The 17,145-nt window shown below is 54.2% G+C and overlaps 5 protein-coding genes across 5 annotated transcripts; all 5 read left to right on the forward strand.

Moving 5' to 3' along the window:
• Nucleotides 1-1,118: 1,118 nt before the first annotated feature.
• LBRM_34_2070 (conserved hypothetical protein) lies at nucleotides 1,119-2,753 on the forward strand (the record flags this gene model as incomplete). Its single annotated transcript, XM_001568266.1, has 1 exon — nucleotides 1,119-2,753. The coding sequence occupies one exon, from the start codon at nucleotides 1,119-1,121 to the stop codon at nucleotides 2,751-2,753; it is 1,635 nt and encodes a 544-aa protein (XP_001568316.1).
• Nucleotides 2,754-3,462: 709 nt separating this feature from the next.
• LBRM_34_2080 (conserved hypothetical protein) lies at nucleotides 3,463-4,785 on the forward strand (the record flags this gene model as incomplete). Its single annotated transcript, XM_001568267.1, has 1 exon — nucleotides 3,463-4,785. The coding sequence occupies one exon, from the start codon at nucleotides 3,463-3,465 to the stop codon at nucleotides 4,783-4,785; it is 1,323 nt and encodes a 440-aa protein (XP_001568317.1).
• Nucleotides 4,786-6,176: 1,391 nt separating this feature from the next.
• On the forward strand, nucleotides 6,177-7,259 carry AAH (adenine aminohydrolase; the record flags this gene model as incomplete). The annotated part of the gene is made up of 1 exon (XM_001568268.1): nucleotides 6,177-7,259. The coding sequence occupies one exon, from the start codon at nucleotides 6,177-6,179 to the stop codon at nucleotides 7,257-7,259; it is 1,083 nt and encodes a 360-aa protein (XP_001568318.1).
• Nucleotides 7,260-11,088: 3,829 nt separating this feature from the next.
• On the forward strand, nucleotides 11,089-12,546 carry LBRM_34_2100 (conserved hypothetical protein; the record flags this gene model as incomplete). The annotated part of the gene is made up of 1 exon (XM_001568269.1): nucleotides 11,089-12,546. One exon carries the CDS (start codon nucleotides 11,089-11,091, stop codon nucleotides 12,544-12,546), a length of 1,458 nt encoding a protein of 485 aa, XP_001568319.1.
• A 1,128-nt stretch (nucleotides 12,547-13,674) lies between these two features.
• On the forward strand, nucleotides 13,675-16,896 carry LBRM_34_2110 (conserved hypothetical protein; the record flags this gene model as incomplete). Its single annotated transcript, XM_001568270.2, has 1 exon — nucleotides 13,675-16,896. One exon carries the CDS (start codon nucleotides 13,675-13,677, stop codon nucleotides 16,894-16,896), a length of 3,222 nt encoding a protein of 1,073 aa, XP_001568320.2.
• Between the last annotated feature and the right edge of the window lie 249 nt (nucleotides 16,897-17,145).

The raw sequence follows: 17,145 nt of genomic DNA on the forward strand, positions 1-17,145 counted from the left end.
ATAGAATATTTTTTAGAGTGGAGTCGTGTATTCTCTGGTTATAGCTTGCCTAGTATAAGAATATGTTTGGAAATAGGGTAAGTAGCGGTTGAATTTCAAATTATTTTCAGTGACGTTGCTGTGGTAAGTAAATTTTTTGGTTGAAGTAAGTGGAATGTCAAAGAATATGAGTTTGTGACATCGATTGGACTCAGGCGTATAATTGTTGGTATCTTTTTATTCATAGCCATTATTATTCTTTTCTGATGTAGTCGAGCCTTTTTGATAACAGGGCACGCCGCAGCGCGGCATCGCAGGGTCCAGCAGCCTTCTTGCCCCTGCCAGCACCGAGCCGCTTTTGGTGCTGACAGGCTCCAGCACCGACGACGCGGGAAAGCCAGAGCGATGCATCGCTGCTGATGTCGGCGGCCAGGCCCCGGGCGGCGCTGCGTCGGCGAAACCTGCAGCGGTGAGCATGTTTGTGCCATCCATGTGATAGGCAGGGTGCCCGCGTGGACCGAGCGTACCTCGCCCGGCTGCGGCTGCCCACTGGTGTGGGGGACCGGAGCCGCCCCCGGGGAGGGGGTGCACCAGGTGGCGGCCGGCACAACGGGAGCGGCTGTGGGTCGACCAGCGGTGTGTGTGTGTGTGTAGAGCTTGAGACAGGGGCCGCGCTTGGATGGCTGAGTCGGTGCATTGCTGTGACGCGTCTTTGCAGCTGCTTCGCGCGACGCAGTGGGGGACCCGGGGCAGGCCTGGTAGAACGAAGCTGAAAGCGTGTTCTACGAAGGAATGGAACCATTTACACACGCAGAATGTCTTTGTAGTTCAAAAGCTCTGTATTTATGTTTGTCACATGTGCGTCGTGTTTACTCTTTCTCTGTCAGCTAACAATCTTGGCTTGAGGCACATGAAATGAAAGACTTTGAAAGAAGGCATTACCTATTAGCTTTGACCCCTTTCCTGCAAGTTGCTAGGTGGATGAGTGATAGCTTATTAGGCGTCGCTATACCAAAGTTTTTTATCTCCTACACTTAGTCATGTTTTCCTTCCCTGGCTTTCATCTTCTACTCAACACTCTTAAAAGGAAAACATGTGGTGATTTATATTAACAAGGTTTTAAGCTGTAGCATGTACATATGTCGCTTCGACTTGAGTCCATTCGAGCGTACCGCGAGCTTTATCGCGCTGCTTCACGGTCAGCACGGGAATGTGCGCTGTATAATAGTTCGGGTTTACTGAACTACGTATCACAGCGTTTTGGGCAGGAAGCAGACAAGCAGAATCGCCAACTTGAAAATGCTCTGCGAGCATTGGAGCGACACTTCAGTGATCAGGGAAGGAAAAAACGACGCTGTGCGGGGGCGGGCCGCGCTCAAGCCAAGTTACTAGAGCGGTACCAAAGGCACATCTCCATGGAAATTGATCGTACTCGTATCCTTGCTAAGGCGCTCTATATGGCGCCAGGCAATGTGCAACTGACATCAGTGCTTCAGGTCCTATCCGCTGGTGCCGGGAACCGCTCGTATCAGCAAATGATGGAGTCTAGCATTCTCTCGTTTCTTGAGCATGAAACTAAGAAAACTTCTCGCAATGAGGTTGCAGAGGACATGACTAGCGAGCGTCAAAATCGAATTATGCTGCAGGCACTCTTACCATATGCGGAGCGGCTGCTACTTGTCCATCGTACGGCTGTGGGTGAGCAAAATCGGGTAAGCTCACTGATTTATCTAACGCCTTGGCAAGTGACCGATTCAATAGTTGGCAATCGAAGTGGCGTGTCTGCCGTGCATCTACGCCTTGGTCGTGATCACTTAGTGGTTGAAGTGGATGAGACTTACAACAAGCAAGTGGTGTACATTTGCTGTACCCGGCAGGATGGGGGCGACTCGGGTAGTTACGAGTGGGCGCAGGAAGTAGAACGTGTGGAGATCAGCGAAAGTGAGGAGGTTCAGAAGACGATGTTTCACAGCCAGTACCTATTAATGGCAACTCGCATTTGTGACGCTCTTCTGCACGACTCTCCGCTACATCCTACGCGCAGCACCGTCGTGATTGGCCACGCGGTTGGCGGGGCAGTAGGCTTGGTGTTGTCACTTTTGCTTACTCAACGGGGATTCGAGGTGTCGAACACGATCTCTCTCGGCGCACCAAAATCCTTACAGGGGACACTGGAGCGCTACGTTGCGGCAATTAATCCAATTCGGGTAGTGCTAGCGGGCGACCCGCTAGTTGAACTTCCTATCACGGGTGCCGAAGGGGCACCCTTTGTCCACATTGGCGAGATTCTCCTCCTGTCGCCGGCAAATCTGTCAAGCGATTCCTCAGCCCCAGCAGATACGTCTGAATCCGAGGCTGACGGAAAAGTTATATGTGGTGCACCATCCTCACCTGATGACACTTTTACAGCCAAGTCTCTTAGCGCTATGATGGCCGACTCAGATGACGTTACTTTCACGAGTGACTGCGCTGATGCCCCTTCCGCAGCTATATCAGTTTCTTCAAGCAAGGTAGGTGAGGAGTACGCTGAAGAAGACAGCGATGAAGAGGGACTGCCTGAAATACTGCGTGTTGCTGCGCAGCGATATAGCGGTCACTTTTTGGTGGAGCATTACGTGCGGCATTTGCAAGATCCGTCGGTGGAGCTGACGTACGCCGAGGGGGATGAGGTATGGGATGAGGGAGACTACGAAAAACTAAAGCGAAGCAGTGCTCGAGAGCCGCCAATAACGTCTGAAGAGCGTCGCATTCGTGACCTTCGTGGGCCACTGTGAACCTCTCCATTACAAGGCTTGTCAGATAGGCTCTCTGCTCTGCCTCTTTGATTGTTGTGCGTGTGGGTGTGTGGTAATGTTGTTCTGCAGATTCCGGCTGTGCGTCGGGTCTGTAGGATGGGGCGCTGCAGTGGAGAGGGACAATCTTAAATTGGAAGGACGTGATGACTGATCCTTTTTTTTTCCCTTTCTCACATAGTAGACTTTGGCTACAGCCGCAGACATCACCCTCGCTGCAAATGGTAAAGTAAAGCCAAATTTAACCGCAGAGGAGCGCTTGTCTGAAGCCAGTGGGACGTACCGACACACATTTCCTCACAATCTGATGTCGACGTCGGCTGATCACCTTGGCGTGCCTTGAGTGGCTTTGTGCGACTTCGCGGAAGGAGCGTACAGAATTCTGTTTTTCTGGTACAGCCTCCCAATAACTGAGAGCGCCCGCGAAGGCGAACTTGACCTTGCAATCACCTCTGGTCCGACAGTCATTCTCCCTTCATTTTTGTTTCTTGTCCATTGCTACTCTTAATACTCGTTTACAAACATAATACACGCACGCACCAATCCCTTCCTTCTTTGAGACATGTTCGATGCACCTCGACTAGCCTCTCTCGTCTTTCATCCCATCGATCAGCAGCAGGCCCACAAAGCTCACTCCACAACTGCACCACGTTGTTTTTCTATCGAAGTCTGAAGAGAAACAGGCAAGAAAATGAAGTTTGGATACAAGAGCGAGTCGAACGCCTTTTTCTTGGGTGCGGCGACCGTTGCTGTTTGCCTCTTCATTCCCCGGCGCTACCTCGCTGCCGCCATTCCATTGTGGATTCTGGCAAGCCGTCTGGTGGCGCGAGGTGCCATGAATCACGCGCGCCCCGTGACGGATGCGGACACTGCGGACAGGCAGGCGCAGTCCCGCTTCGTGCTTTCGCACGACATGCCTCTGACGAAGCGTCCAGTGGCGATCGTGACTGGAACGAACAGTGGGATCGGGTACTGGACTGCTGTGGGGCTGGCGGTGGAAGGCTACGAGGTTGTGGTGACTTGCCGGTCGGCTGTACTGACGCAGCAGACCGCCGAGCGGATTCGGCAGGAGGCGGAGCGCTGCCGTAATGCGCATCCGCAGCGGTACGCGCACTCGCCGGCGTCGATTCTCGTGGAGGGACACCTGCCTCTGGAGTGCGAGGACTTCGACAGTGCGCGCACGCTTGCAGAGTGGGTGACAAAGAAGTACGCAAAGCGTAACGTGCAGGTGCTGGTGAACAACGCAGGCGGCATGCGCAAGGAGCTGACCTTCTCTCAATATCATCCGAACTTGGAGTTGCACACTGCCATGAACTTTCTCGGGCCACTTCTGCTGACGGAGTTGTTGCTGCCTGTGCTGGAGAAGAACGGTGGCCGTGTTGTGTATGTTGCTAGTGAGGCGCACCGCTTTCCACAGACGCTTCTTCTTTCCAGTAGCTTCAGCGCGTGGAAGACGGTTAAGGCATTCCCCAAATGCAACTGCCTCATTGGGGGAAAGTTACTTAACGCGCTGAAGGAGGTCAATCAGGGTGCTGGCAAGTCGAGTGGTCCGCTTCAGGCTTCTTCGACGCGGCAGGCCTTTGTCCGCTACGGTACCAGCAAGCTGCTGAATACTTACCACGCCCATGTGATCGCGCGCCGCTACCGTGATGTGAAGGACGAGGCTCACCGTGTGTACGCCTGCTCGCTGCACCCCGGCTGTGTCGCCACCAATTTCTCTCGAGATATCCTCAGCAGCTTTGTGAATTCCATTTTTGCATGGGTGTCGCTGCTGTTCTTAAAGACTGCAGAGGAGGGTGCACAGACGTCGCTGCATTGCGCCATGTGTCCGCGCGAGGAGCTGGAGCTGGTGTCGCCGTCTGGTGAGAAGCCAACTTCGAGCGCGGATGCGGTGAGTCCGTACTTCGTGGAGTGCGCAGACCAGACGACGAGCATGCTGCGTGCGTATGGCTGGGATGTGAGTGAGGCGGAGGCGATTTTGCAATGGGGTCGGCAGCAGGTTGGCCTCGCTTAAGACGTGGGGAGTTGCTGCAGCAAAGGAGAAATCTAGCCCACCTCCTTACCCAGGGTCAAGAAAATGTATGAGAGCTTGGCGGCGGCGTCTCGAGCATGATATATGTTACTGTCTTGTGTATTATCAAGTGATGGTGGCAAACATTCTACGTTGTGATGCTCTAGGTTTGTTTGCTCATCTCTTCCGCCTCTCCTCCTCATACTGCATTTTCGTTGTGCCTGCGTTCGTGTCATATTTGCGCTATTGGCGCCGCGTAGCTTGCTCTATATCCTCCCTACATATCATGTGCTGGGGTCAAATGCTTTTTTTTTTCCTTTTAGCCCTGCGAATTTACAAACGTGACCCCAAGGGGATTGCTTGCTCTATTTCTACTGAACCTCTTTTCCCGATTATTGCGTTTGGCGTTCTCGCCCTCTTTTGTCGGCAATCGCCCCTCTCCTCGCCTTGCCTCTTCCACGTGTGCCTTTCGAATACGACTTTCCTCCTGTGTTTGAGTGTTCACAGAGGAGGAGGAGGGGGGGGGGTGGGGTGAATTGACGAAGGCGGGCGATTTCTAGTCGTGCGTCGCTCTTCCTCGCAGCGTCTTTTTTCTTTATACCGCGTGTGTTGTCATGACATGCGAAGGACCGGACGATCAACAACAACAGCAACAAAAAAAGGAAAAATGGCTTGTGGAATAGTGTGGAGGCGAACGCCTTTCTTGTGCTGACGTTGGTGTGACACTCACTCCAGCGTCATCACCGATCAGCGACTTTTCAAGCGTCTAGAGAATGTCCTTTTTCTTTTCCTAACTGCGTTTCGGCAGGCAGACACACACGCTGCAAATGTAGTTGCCACCTGTGCTCGCGTACCCATCACTCCCCGCAGCTGGCGTGACCGTGCCTTTCAACTCTCCAGCGGCAATCACCTTTTCGTTTCCTCGCCGATTTCCTCCCTAACTTCAACTCTTTCCTCTTGTGCGCCCTCTTATACCTCTCTCCCTCATCTACCTACACGCGCGCGTGCGCACATGAGTGAGAAGGGTGGCTACAACGGTGGCACGCAGTTGCGCTTTATTGCGAAGTGAAGGTACCTTCAGTGGCTCTTCCCAACTCACGCACAGACAGCCACACTCACACGCTTTGTTAGCGGAGCACTGATACGAGTGATGACTTTGGGACTGCTTTTTCGTGAAGTTGGCGTCCCTTTTTGAAGTTCTTATTTGCTGATGATATAAAAAGGCCGGAAGATGAGGGAAGAGGAGGTGTCTTTTGTCTTGTACGTTCTTAGCGGAGCTCTTCAGCGCACGCTCTATACGTCCTCTGTTGTTCCTCCAGAAGTGTTGGTCCTCCCCTCCTTTACGTGGAACTGAAGGATCTTAGCAGTCACACTTGTACAGAAGCGCGCCAATGATGGCGGATGTAGCTCTTCTCCATCACCTCATCGAGGTTTTGCCCAAGGCAGAGCTGCACGTGCACATTGAGGGAACGCTGAGCCCAGAACTGCTCTTTGAGCTTGCGAAGAGGAACGGGGTGCAGCTTCCGTACAAGACAGTAGAGGAGGTCTGTGCAGCCTATAACTTCGCTGATCTGCAGTCCTTTCTCAACCTCTATTATGAAGGCATGACTGTCCTCATCACTGAGGATGACTTTGCCGACCTGGCGTATGCCTACACCCGTACGATGCACGAGAGCTGCATCTGTCACGCTGAGCCCTTTTTCGACCCTCAAGGCCACCTCAGCCGCGGCATTACGTTTCGCGTGCTCTATGACGGAATCACGAAAGGATTTCGCCGCGGTAAGGCTGAGTTTGGAGTCAGTGTCGCGCTCATCTTTAGCTTCCTTCGTCATCTACCCGAGGAGGAGTGCTTGGCGCTCGTGCGCGATGACATGCACCCCGACAACGGCCAGTACATCCGTGAGTTGTTCGCAGCGAAGGTGTTTGTGGCGGTGGGGCTGGACTCTTCAGAAATGAGCCACCCACCGGGGAAGTTTGCACGGCTCTACCGCTACTGCCGCGACGAGCTGAAGGTACCGTTCCTTGTGGTGCACGCGGGTGAGGAAGGCCCGCCGATGTATGTGCAGGATGCGATGAGGATGCTGGCTGTGGACCGCATTGACCACGGTGTGGCCGCCCATCTGGACCTGGCTCTGTGCAAGGATCTGCGTGAGAAGAAAATCCCGCTGACTGTGTGCCCGACGTCGAACGTAGCCCTCAAGGTATTCAAGGACCGCGCGGCGTGTGGCACTGTCGTGATGGACCTCATTTTGAAAGAAGGGCTTTGCATCACCATTAACTCGGATGATCCGGCCTACTTTGGCGGCGACGTACGGGAGAGTTTCCGTATTCTTGCCGAGACGGGTCGACTTACCCCAGCCACGCTGAAGCAGCTCGTGCTTAATTCGTTCCACAGCAGTTTCATTACCGAAGAGCGCAAGCGCACATACGAGGAAAGGGTAGAGAAGGTCTTCAAAGGCGTGTGCGGAGGCGCATGAGTGATGCCGTTGGAAGGGGGGGGGTATGAGCCATGGAGGGTGGAGCAAGCCGTGACGACCAGAGGGCTCTCCTTTGTGTTGCTCTTTCCACTCTCTGTACGGGCATCTGGCGTACTGTCACCTTTCACATATCTCATCGTTCTTATCACTCTCTTTTCCGTTGGGGATTCTCCACGCATACCGCGATACACATTCAAGTGAGGGCACCTGGCCTTTGTTTTTTGTTTGTTGTGGTCTTTTTGGGCCTTACGCTGTTTTTGTTTTCACTTTCGCGGCTTCTTTTCATTGTCCCATTCCCCTCAGTTTTCCTTGCATCAATTGCTTTGGTCCTTCGCGTAATGGTTTCTCCTTTCTCTCCCACTCTGCCTGTTTCTTCTTGTTCTTACTTTCGAGTCTTCCAATGGCGGACTAAAATAAGCGACAGTGAGGCCCAATTTCCAACCGACATTGCCTTTTTCTTTTTTTTTTTCCCTTTCCCTTTCCGTTTCGTGCGTGAGAAGACGAACGCACATGTGCCCCCCCTTTTTTCATCTTGACGCCTCAGCTTTTGTGGTGCACATGAAGAAAAAAGAGAGTCTCTTCGACGTCTCTCTTTGTTGACCTTCCTTCCCTCTAGTCATTCACACGCGTGGCTATTTTTCATACACACACACACGCACACGTACGTACGTACATACATACGCCTGTCTGTCTGTATATATATGTATGTACATGTGTGTGGGTGTATGTGTGTGTGTGCATATGCATGTTTATTTTTGATGCTCATGCAGAGTTATGCAGACATACACCGAGACACAAGGTTTTTGTCAAACGTGCTTGGGTTTTCTACCGAGCTACTCAACGAAATATGAAGGCATGGGAAGGGCCTGAAACAGAGGGAAAAGAAAAGAATAAGACGTCACTAGCAAAGAAACAGATCAGAAAATGCTCAAGGAACGGTGTTAACATGAGTCTATCGGACGCTTTCCCCGCGCATTGCATTGGAGTTGTAACTGGTAGTGCCGTCACTCTGGTCCTGCGTGTCCCCTTTCAGCGCTCTCTCTTTGCCCTTGCTGCTACTTCCGTTTTGATTGGTTATTTTCTCCTTCTTCATAAACAGTAAATGCCCCTGAATCTATGTTTACGTGTGTAGTGGCGTACACGGGTAGGCCAATCCAGGTTGATGCTATCCAACGGAGCATTGTACAGGGGCCGGTGGGGGATACTCAGGGACCTGCGAGCGCTTGAGTAATTTGCTCCTCCCTCACCTCTGCTAGTCATCCAATTTTGTTGTGGGTACTGCCACTCTTGTCTTTTCCCTGTTACTGTGAACTTATCTCTTTCTTTTCTCTCTGCAACCTTGCTTCTCAAATGATGTAGGATTTCTCTTGTCCTTGATTCATCATGTGACTCTACGCGTGCAACGACATAGTCGGGGAAGGCACGAATAAGAAGTGCAGCGAACAACGTTGACATAAACAAAGTAGAGGCACGGGGACTGATGCTGTTTTTGTTGTTCTCAGGATGTTACTGTGAAATAAAAGTGACACAAATGAGGACGACGGTGTGCCTTGTCATTCTCTCGGCTCTTGTGTTTCTGCATGCGCACCAGCACAGCACCACTCGCCGACGTAATGCCACCCTCCTGTGTGATAGAGTGCTCGCGAAGATATTGATTTCTTGAAGACAAGTAAAGGGCGAGAAGGGAGAAAGATTTGTGGAAGGCAGATGGGTATGGAGAGAGTCTTCGCGACCCCATTGGGAAGCGGCAAGGCAGGCACGCAACCACGACCGCGGCGCCGCGTCATGATTATGCCGCCGGCCTCCTCTACCGCGCTCGGTCGCGTGAGGAGCACATCAAGTCGTCTTGGACTTCTTTTGTGTGCTTTTTCTTATGGCTTGGCACCGGTATCGGGGAAGCCTCCCCCACCGGGTGCCCATTCATTACGGTCAGAGGGCGGCGTGCCAAACGGACATGCGGGGAGTCGCCAGAAGAAAGGAAACTAGTCCGTCAGCCGCCGAAAAAACAATCAAGCTACAAGCACCAGCACCAGCGGCGCACGCAGGGACGCACGTACACGAATCCTGGCGGCGCTGCGGTCGCCAAATCTACAAAAACGGAAGCTACAGAACCCGAAGGGATCGCTGGGAACAATCGGGAACCCATGCCGCAGAGGAAACTACAAAGTCAAAACTACAAACGCACAAAAGTAGAGAAACAGGGTGGGCTGAAAAGAAAGGGGAACTGGGCGGATGATGGGCGCGCCCACTCGCTTCCAATCGTGTCGTCCGCGAGGGTCTGTGCTGTCCCAACCCGTTCCCGCACCTGGCTCGTCGCGGTTCCAATTTTCACCTCGCCAACTCCGAGTCTCGGGGCGATGCTGAGTCCGAAACCCGCGGAAACCAGGGCCGAGACCCTGTTTGAAAACGGTGCATCTCGTGCGCCTTCGGGGACGAGTCCCCAGGTGAAGACCGTTAGGGTCCATTCTCAGGGAAGGGAGAAACAGCTTAGCGCCAGGCGCCTGCCATCAGGAAGGAAAAACAAGAGACAATGAACAATGATTAAAAATGAGAAATTTAAAATGAGAAATCACTTGAAAAATTACCTGAAACGAAAGCCATTCATTTTACGAAAAAATACAACTCGCCTCCTGCGATGGTAGGCTCGACATGCGGTTCGTCCACGCCGTGGTCGGCACCCGCACCCTCCCGCGGTTCCCGGAGCACCCACCCCGCATCCGCGGAGGGAAACCGGTTTGCCGTTCTGTGGCCTTCCGGTCCTTCCTGGACATCCGAGAGATTCGTGTCTAGGGTTGGGTGGGTGGGCGTTTTTTCGTCGCGGGCCGCATCAACTCCACTTAGTGTGGTTACTATATACATTTGGAGAAGAGATAAAGGGACAACAGTAAAGTAAGAATCCATAAGAAACACATGATTAGTAAGATACATATTTATCGACCAAGTGGAAGTGAGGAGTGGGTTTCCGAGACACACGCGCTCACTCAGGATTCCTTTTCCACGGATACACAAACACCGATTCAGCTATCGGTCAAATTTCCCACATCCAACACCACATCCCACCAACCACCCCCCCCCCCCCCTATAAGGTCAAGTGCCATTCGATTGCCTTTGTGGTTTTACACGCCGCCAATTGAAGGCCACTTCGTCCAGACACACCCACTAAGCCGAGACAAAGCGAGCTCTTTGCTTTTGTGCTTAGTCCCTCTTTGAGTTTCTGTTCAGTGACTATCTTTTTTTGAGCCCTTCCCATGCGTGGATGATCTTTGGTGCAGGAGTGTACTTGCGCAATAGCAAAAAAAAAAGTAAGTCCAATGCATGCTATTAATGTGACGACTCTCTGGTCAACGCCCCTCCTCTCTCGCATTCTCCTTATGTTGTCCTACTTCTCTTTCCTTCACCACCTCTTGTGCTTTTTTTTGTGTTTCTTTCCTTTGGCATTTCCCGCTGTTCATCTCCCTTTCATCTATCCGTACGCACACTACGAGTGCATACGACATCGTGGACGGGCTGTCTTCATGGGTACAGCGACAGCAGCGGCGTATTCGGCACACACACACACCCACACACACATACCAGCACTGACTCCCGTCCTCTTTTCGCACCCACTGCATGTATGCGTATATGCGCGTACATAGTACTCTTCCCGATTGAAATAATCGATCCCATGCCGCTCAATTGCTTCTCCGAGTTCTTATAGCATATATATATATATTTGCTTGGTTATCGTTGTTAGCTCTATGCCTTCCCAGCCACACCACACCCTCTGCCTCGCCCCACACCTACGCATCGATCGAAGAACAGGTACAACCATAGCAAATTCACCGCAAAAATGTTCCATCTTTTTGCATCCGAGGTGGCGGCGTTTGCCTCGATGGTGCTCTTTGTTCTCATGTATGGCGTCTTCTACTTCTTCGACATTGGTTGGGCTCGCCAGCCGACCGCTGTGGATGTGTTCGTGCTCATCTGTAGCTGTATCTTTGCATGTCGCACAGCAGCCAAGGGTAAGGTGTGCCAGTGGCCCTCCGGTGTGGACTTCACAAACCGTGTGGCACTCGTCGTTGGGGCCACCTCTGGCGTAGGCTACAGCACGGCGATGCAGCTCGCAGAGCACGGCTGGACCGTTGTGCTCGCAGCCCGCAACATCGATCGGCTGCTTTTTTCAAAAAAGGCTATTGATCGTTACTTGCAGAGGTGCAACGCGAAGGGTTCGGTGAAGGTGCTCGGCACCGTTGATCTGCGCTCGGATGCGTCTATCCGAGCCTATGTAAAGGACCTGGCGGCTGTAAAGGCGCAGCTGCCGGTGGGTCTTCTTATCATGGCGGCTGGCGCGATGCATCGGCATCTGCACCTTGTCGGCGAGCTGGAGGAGTTGAGAACAGGCAAAGCGTCCGTCGCGGCATCGTCCACGGCCTGGCGTTCGATGGAGTGCATGATCGCCGCAAATGCAGTCGGTCCCTATTTATTCACCCAGCTGATGCTCCCTTTGTTGGATGAGACGGCAGAGAGGACGTCGGTCACGTCGCGCATCGTGAACGTGGCGTCGAGCTGCCACACCTTCCTTGGCCCTGGCCTCCAAGCTCGCTACAGCCCGGTCGAGATGATCCACGGACTTGATGAGCGAGCCGCTGAAGTGCTCCCCGGCGACGGCTCTGGGGAGGCGAAGAAGGGCAAAACTGCGCGTGGCCCATATTACATTCGCGACTATAGCTGGGCCAGTTTTGTTGGTTACTATGGGCTTTCCAAGCTCTGTGTCATGTGGAACACGCGGCTCCTGGCGCGGCAGGTCGCGACGATGCGTTTCATCGAAAAGACTGCTGCGAAGACGCCTGCTCTGCGCAAACCAGCAACGAATCACAGTCCCACAGACCCTGCCCAGAACATCACTGCAACGCCAGAGACAGCCCGACAGGACCAACTCAAGATCTTCGTCGCCTGCACGCACCCCGGCATCATCACTACCTACCTCTACCGTGACATCTTCGCGCCATGGATGCTCGACTACTTATTGTACTACCCTTCCCTTGTCTTCGGAAAGACATGGTTTGAGTCCGCTCAGTCGACTCTCAAGGCAGCGGTGGAGGACACAGGGATGGTACAGGGCGGCTACTACCTCTGCAGTGGGGAGTACGGCCCGGAGAGCGGTGTCAACTGCGTCTCGGCCCACGCCCAGAGTCTGACAAACATGGAGGAGTATCACAAGTGGCTGATGGCACGAGTGGTGCCGGCACTGAAGCCGGAGAGCAGCGACACGGGCACGAGGAAACAAGACGAAGCATTTTTGCATTAAGTTGTACGGTGTCGTTCCCCATATAGGCCGCAAGCAAGCCGTACTGACGTGCGATGACTCCTCCGTGCTGATGCTTGTTCCTATTGTTGCCGCGTTGACGTTGATGGGATGCGATTGACGTGGCCATACATATCAATCAAGAGAGGTTGAAGGTGTTTCGGGGAAGCTACTCAACTCTGTGAGTTGTGGTTGCCATTGTGGTGAGTGCCAGTGGGTGGCGATGAGTCCCCAAGGGCGAAAGAGAACGAAGAAAAAGGTGAGGGCGGGGAAGGAGAGACGAAGGCAAGGTGCGTAGCCTGTGTGTGCGCACCTGCTTGCACCCACAGCGACAGAGACCTGCTGACGCCTAGTCCAGTGCCTTCTATTGTGCCATTGTCGTGTCGCGTGTTCGCTATTCATCATGGCCCCAACTTCTGCTGTGAATGGAAGGGGAGGAAAGCAAAAGTTCCGCTTCCTGAAATACGCTGCTGAGAAGAGTCAAGGCCCATTTATTTTATTTGCCGATGCTTTTCCTACGAAAAAAGAGGAAACAAAGCGAGTGACCGTACCCCGAAGCTGAGGTCAAAACACCAAAACAAGACATGTGGTCCACCCTTGCCCTTTTCTACTGGCTGACAATGCGCGATACAGATCACCTCAGCAGCTGCCTAGCAGTGTCACATCCGTGTGTGTGTGTGTGTGTTTGGGATTTGCCCTCTGCTTCGTTGCTTTTCTATGCGCCTCGTTGCCTGGTAATGTGTTGTGCGTTTCTTTTTTTTTTTCGTAAGAGAAAAACGAGAAAACTGCTTGGCGCAACGTATGGCTGCAAACTGGCAAACTCGCGTTCTCAGGTAGGTGCGCCTATGTGTACCGCTCTTCCTGCAGATATCGCCGAGCTTTGACGCCTGATGACACACTCTCGGTACAGATGCCCCGGGGCTTCTTTTTTTTTTTTGTTTCTTTGCGCTCACGTAATTCCCTCTTTTCTACCCCCCCTTTTTTGACTGGATGCCGTTGCACTCCGTCACCATCGCGTTTCTTTACGTGCGTGAAATTCCACCCACTCCCCATCGTCTGAGTGCTCTCTTGCAAGTTCCACTCTCGTACGTGAGCGCAGCCGAGTTCCCGGCTCTTTTCTCCTTTCCTCCCATGCCTCCACCGGTATCCACAGCCCAAGCTGGAGCTGGAGAAGAGGCGCCTCTCGCAGCACCCCTGCCTCCAAATACGGCCACGGTAACAATCCCTCATGTGAGCATCCCATTGCGCCCCCCTGGTTACCCACTGCCGAGCTCTACGGCAGACATGGAGGAGTCTACGGCTGTGTACTTTCGCGAGGCGCGCAACCCTTACGGAAAGCGACCCCGCTCTACTATCCTCAGCGAGGCGTCCGTGTCAGCAGCCCCCACCGTCTTGGAAATAGTGAGCGCCGAGGAGGACGTCCGCGCAGCTCTGGATGATACTGATAGGGGTAGCTTCGTCTGCGGCACCCCCCAGTCGCGGCCCAGTACGGGGGCGGCGGCGGAGGATGCCGTCACAGCGCAGTACCTTGTGCAGCTTTTCAACGAGCCGACTAGGTGTGAGCAGGACGTTTACCGCCTCGTTGATGTGGCGTACTGCCGGCGCGTCCTTGCGCAGGAAGCGGAGGAGTTCAAGATGGCCGTCTCGTCGCAGCCGTCAAAGGTATCCTCGTTGGAGGAGACCAAAGCTACCACAGCAAGGGTGAAGAGAGTTGACGAGTTCAACTCATGCCTGACAGCTGGTCAGCATCGGCGGTACCGCGGGTTTGTGCTAGAGTGGCTTCGACACCAGCCCTCCCCGTCGGTACCGCCAAACTCGGCGGAGGTGTTGAAGGTGGTACAGCAGGAGCAACGGCTGTTTCTCGAGGCACTGCGCCGAGAAGCGGTATGCCACGTGGTGCAGCTTTCCTCCGATCATCACACAACAGCGTACGCACACCTGGGGTGCACGCTGACTAGCTTTGCGCAGTATCGTCGCATACATCAGATGCGGCAGAGACTTATTTCCTTCCTCGATGATGCCAAGACAAAAAAGAGAGAGGGGTTGCTGCTGCTGGGTAGCGCTCCAGTGGCGAGCTCTTCAGAGGCTTCCGGCGCTGCCCAGGAGGACAAATTTGCGAGAGACGTAGCTCGCGGTCCCGCCGGTGATCTGCAGGAAGACGTGTCACCCAGGGCGACATCGCTGCAGCTGTTTCAGCGACGCTTTCCGAGTCTACGTGTCCTTCAGTGGCACATGGTGAAGCTGTACAACGCCCAGCAGAACGGCGTCGCTGCCCCCTTTCCGAATCCACAAGTTCGCAGCTTCGTAGTACCGTCAGGTGCTACCTCTGGCGCCTGTCTGCACAACCGCCACTCAGAGGCAGACAGCGCTGTCGAGGCGTCTTCTTCGGCGGCCGCAGCAGTGCACTCGTCTGCTGTTGCGCTGATGCGCCCATCGACTTACCTCTTGTTCACCTCTTTGCCCCAGCACAGACGAGGTGACGACAGTGATCAGCCGGGAACAAGGAGCTGCAGTAGAGTGTCTGAGGACAACAACAGTGACAGGACAGCGTCCTCTGCCGTTCCCACCTTTGCGACCCACCTGTCTGTCGATGCCGCTGCCGCGGTGAGCCTGACGCCGCTGTCCACGGCAGCACTACATGCGTACGTAGCCCACCACCTCCTTCCACGCCTGGGCTGGCAAGTGTCGAGGTATCAGGGTAAGGATGGCGAGGCAGGTGTTGACAATGAAGGCATCACGGGCGTAGTCGCGTCGGTGTCGCTCTCCATCACGTTTGAGGCGATGCTTAAGCTGTTTGTTGCTCACGTTGACACCGAGGAGCCTCGCACATCCTTTCGGATTCCTCTCCGTGTTAATGTAACGCGCAAGCCCCATTCGAGCCGCACCAACAACACCACGTCCGCTCGCGCGGTGTACCACGCGCACGTGGTGGTTGGGTCGCCTGTGCCCAATGTGACGGAGAGCCGTCAAAGCATTCAGCTGGCTGCCGCTGAGTATCTGCTTTGCCAAGCCGCGAATGGCGAAGGGTCAAGGAGCGACACGGCCACGCCCAGCGAGACTCGAAATTTTCCAAGCACCATCATGGCGCCCGAAGCGGTTACTCCTGCTGCCTCCACGGTGCATCTCTCGCGTAGTACCGCCATGCCGCGCGACATCAACGCGAGGCAAGCGGCTGCACAACCAATTAAGGGTGGAGCCGGTGGTAATGCCATCAGTGTCTCTGTAGAAAACCTCCTGGAGCAGCAGGAGCCTGCCTCTGAGAGCGTTTTTCCTCTCGTTTTTCGCGTTTCAGCACCAGCTGCTGCTGGTTTCTTGAGGCTACCCAGCAACGAATCTTTACAAGGCGTTTCACCGGTGGTGATCATGGCGAAGATGGAGCACCTCAACGGCACTTCCGCGGCCGCGCCTCACGCCCGCTTGCCGTCATTGACAGTATCGTCATCCTCGACTGACACCGAGTGTGCTGTTGCGTCGCTAGCGGAGACGGCGGCTCCGTGCCGTTGGCTGCTCGAGGTGCTCTCCCCTCGAGAGATACTGCAGCTGGACTTGCTGTTCGCATGTTTTCCCAGCGCGACGGTGCATCTGCACCGCGTGCGGTTATTGGAAAAAGACGGCAGGGACGAGTCGGCAGAGACGGGAAGCAAGAGCGAGGAAGGGGAGCAACTTTGCATGGAGGTGTTGGCTGTCGAGCAGTTGACACTCCAGAGATGGTGTTTGAGCCGTCGGCATCTGCAGAGGCGGCCGGCAGAGTCGCTCATCACGACCCCGTCGCCGGCTGAGGTGCTCGCTACCTACTCGTGGGACCTGCTCTACGACACACTCGCCTGGCTGCTCGACACCACGGCTCGCCGCGTAGCCTACGCGCTCGAGTTAGAGGGGGAGTGCAAAGAGGTGTCGGCCGAGGGTACCACTGCCCTCTCTGAGGAGCGCTACATGTACTTGATCTTGAACAACCACGCCAACCTCGTGAACACGTGCGCAAGCACCAAGCTGTACACAAAGAAGAGGCCCGAGAACTCACCAGAGTCAGCAGACGCCACCGTTTTTACCTCCAGCTACACAGAGAGCCGCTTTGCTGTACGTTACATGGTGCAGGATGCAGAAGAAATCTACCCCGATTACGAGCCTAAAGTCCCCATCACCTTTGAGGTCGAGAATCTGCATTTCCTCGAGAAAGACGCGCAGAGCGGCAGTGATGAGGACGGTGAGGGTGACACCAAGTCCATGGGAGACAAGGAGAAGGGTGTGAGCAAGGTAGCGTCTCGGCTCTACCGCGATCCCCACACGTGGAATGCAGAGACGATTCCTTTTACATTTCCGAGAACGCCGGCGCCCGCTTTAGCCGGGACTTGAGGTCAACTAGAGTCCCATCACGAACGCCTCGGCGAATAAGCGCCTCGCTCTTCCTTTTCTCTCCTGCTTGCTTCTTCCTCGACGGCTTTCTCTCTCTCTCTCTCTTACCTTCATCAAGCGTACAATCTTTGTTGAGCCGAGAGGGTTACGTGAGCGTGCTACTCACGGACATCAGCCGCCGCATAGGACGTGCGCGCGAACGATGACAAGGGAGGGGATTCGGGTTTCCTTTACGGAAGAGAGCACAGC

This window comes from Leishmania braziliensis, chromosome 35 (genome assembly GCF_000002845.2).
Source record: "Leishmania braziliensis MHOM/BR/75/M2904 complete genome, chromosome 35".
NCBI classification, from domain to species: domain Eukaryota; phylum Euglenozoa; class Kinetoplastea; order Trypanosomatida; family Trypanosomatidae; genus Leishmania; species Leishmania braziliensis.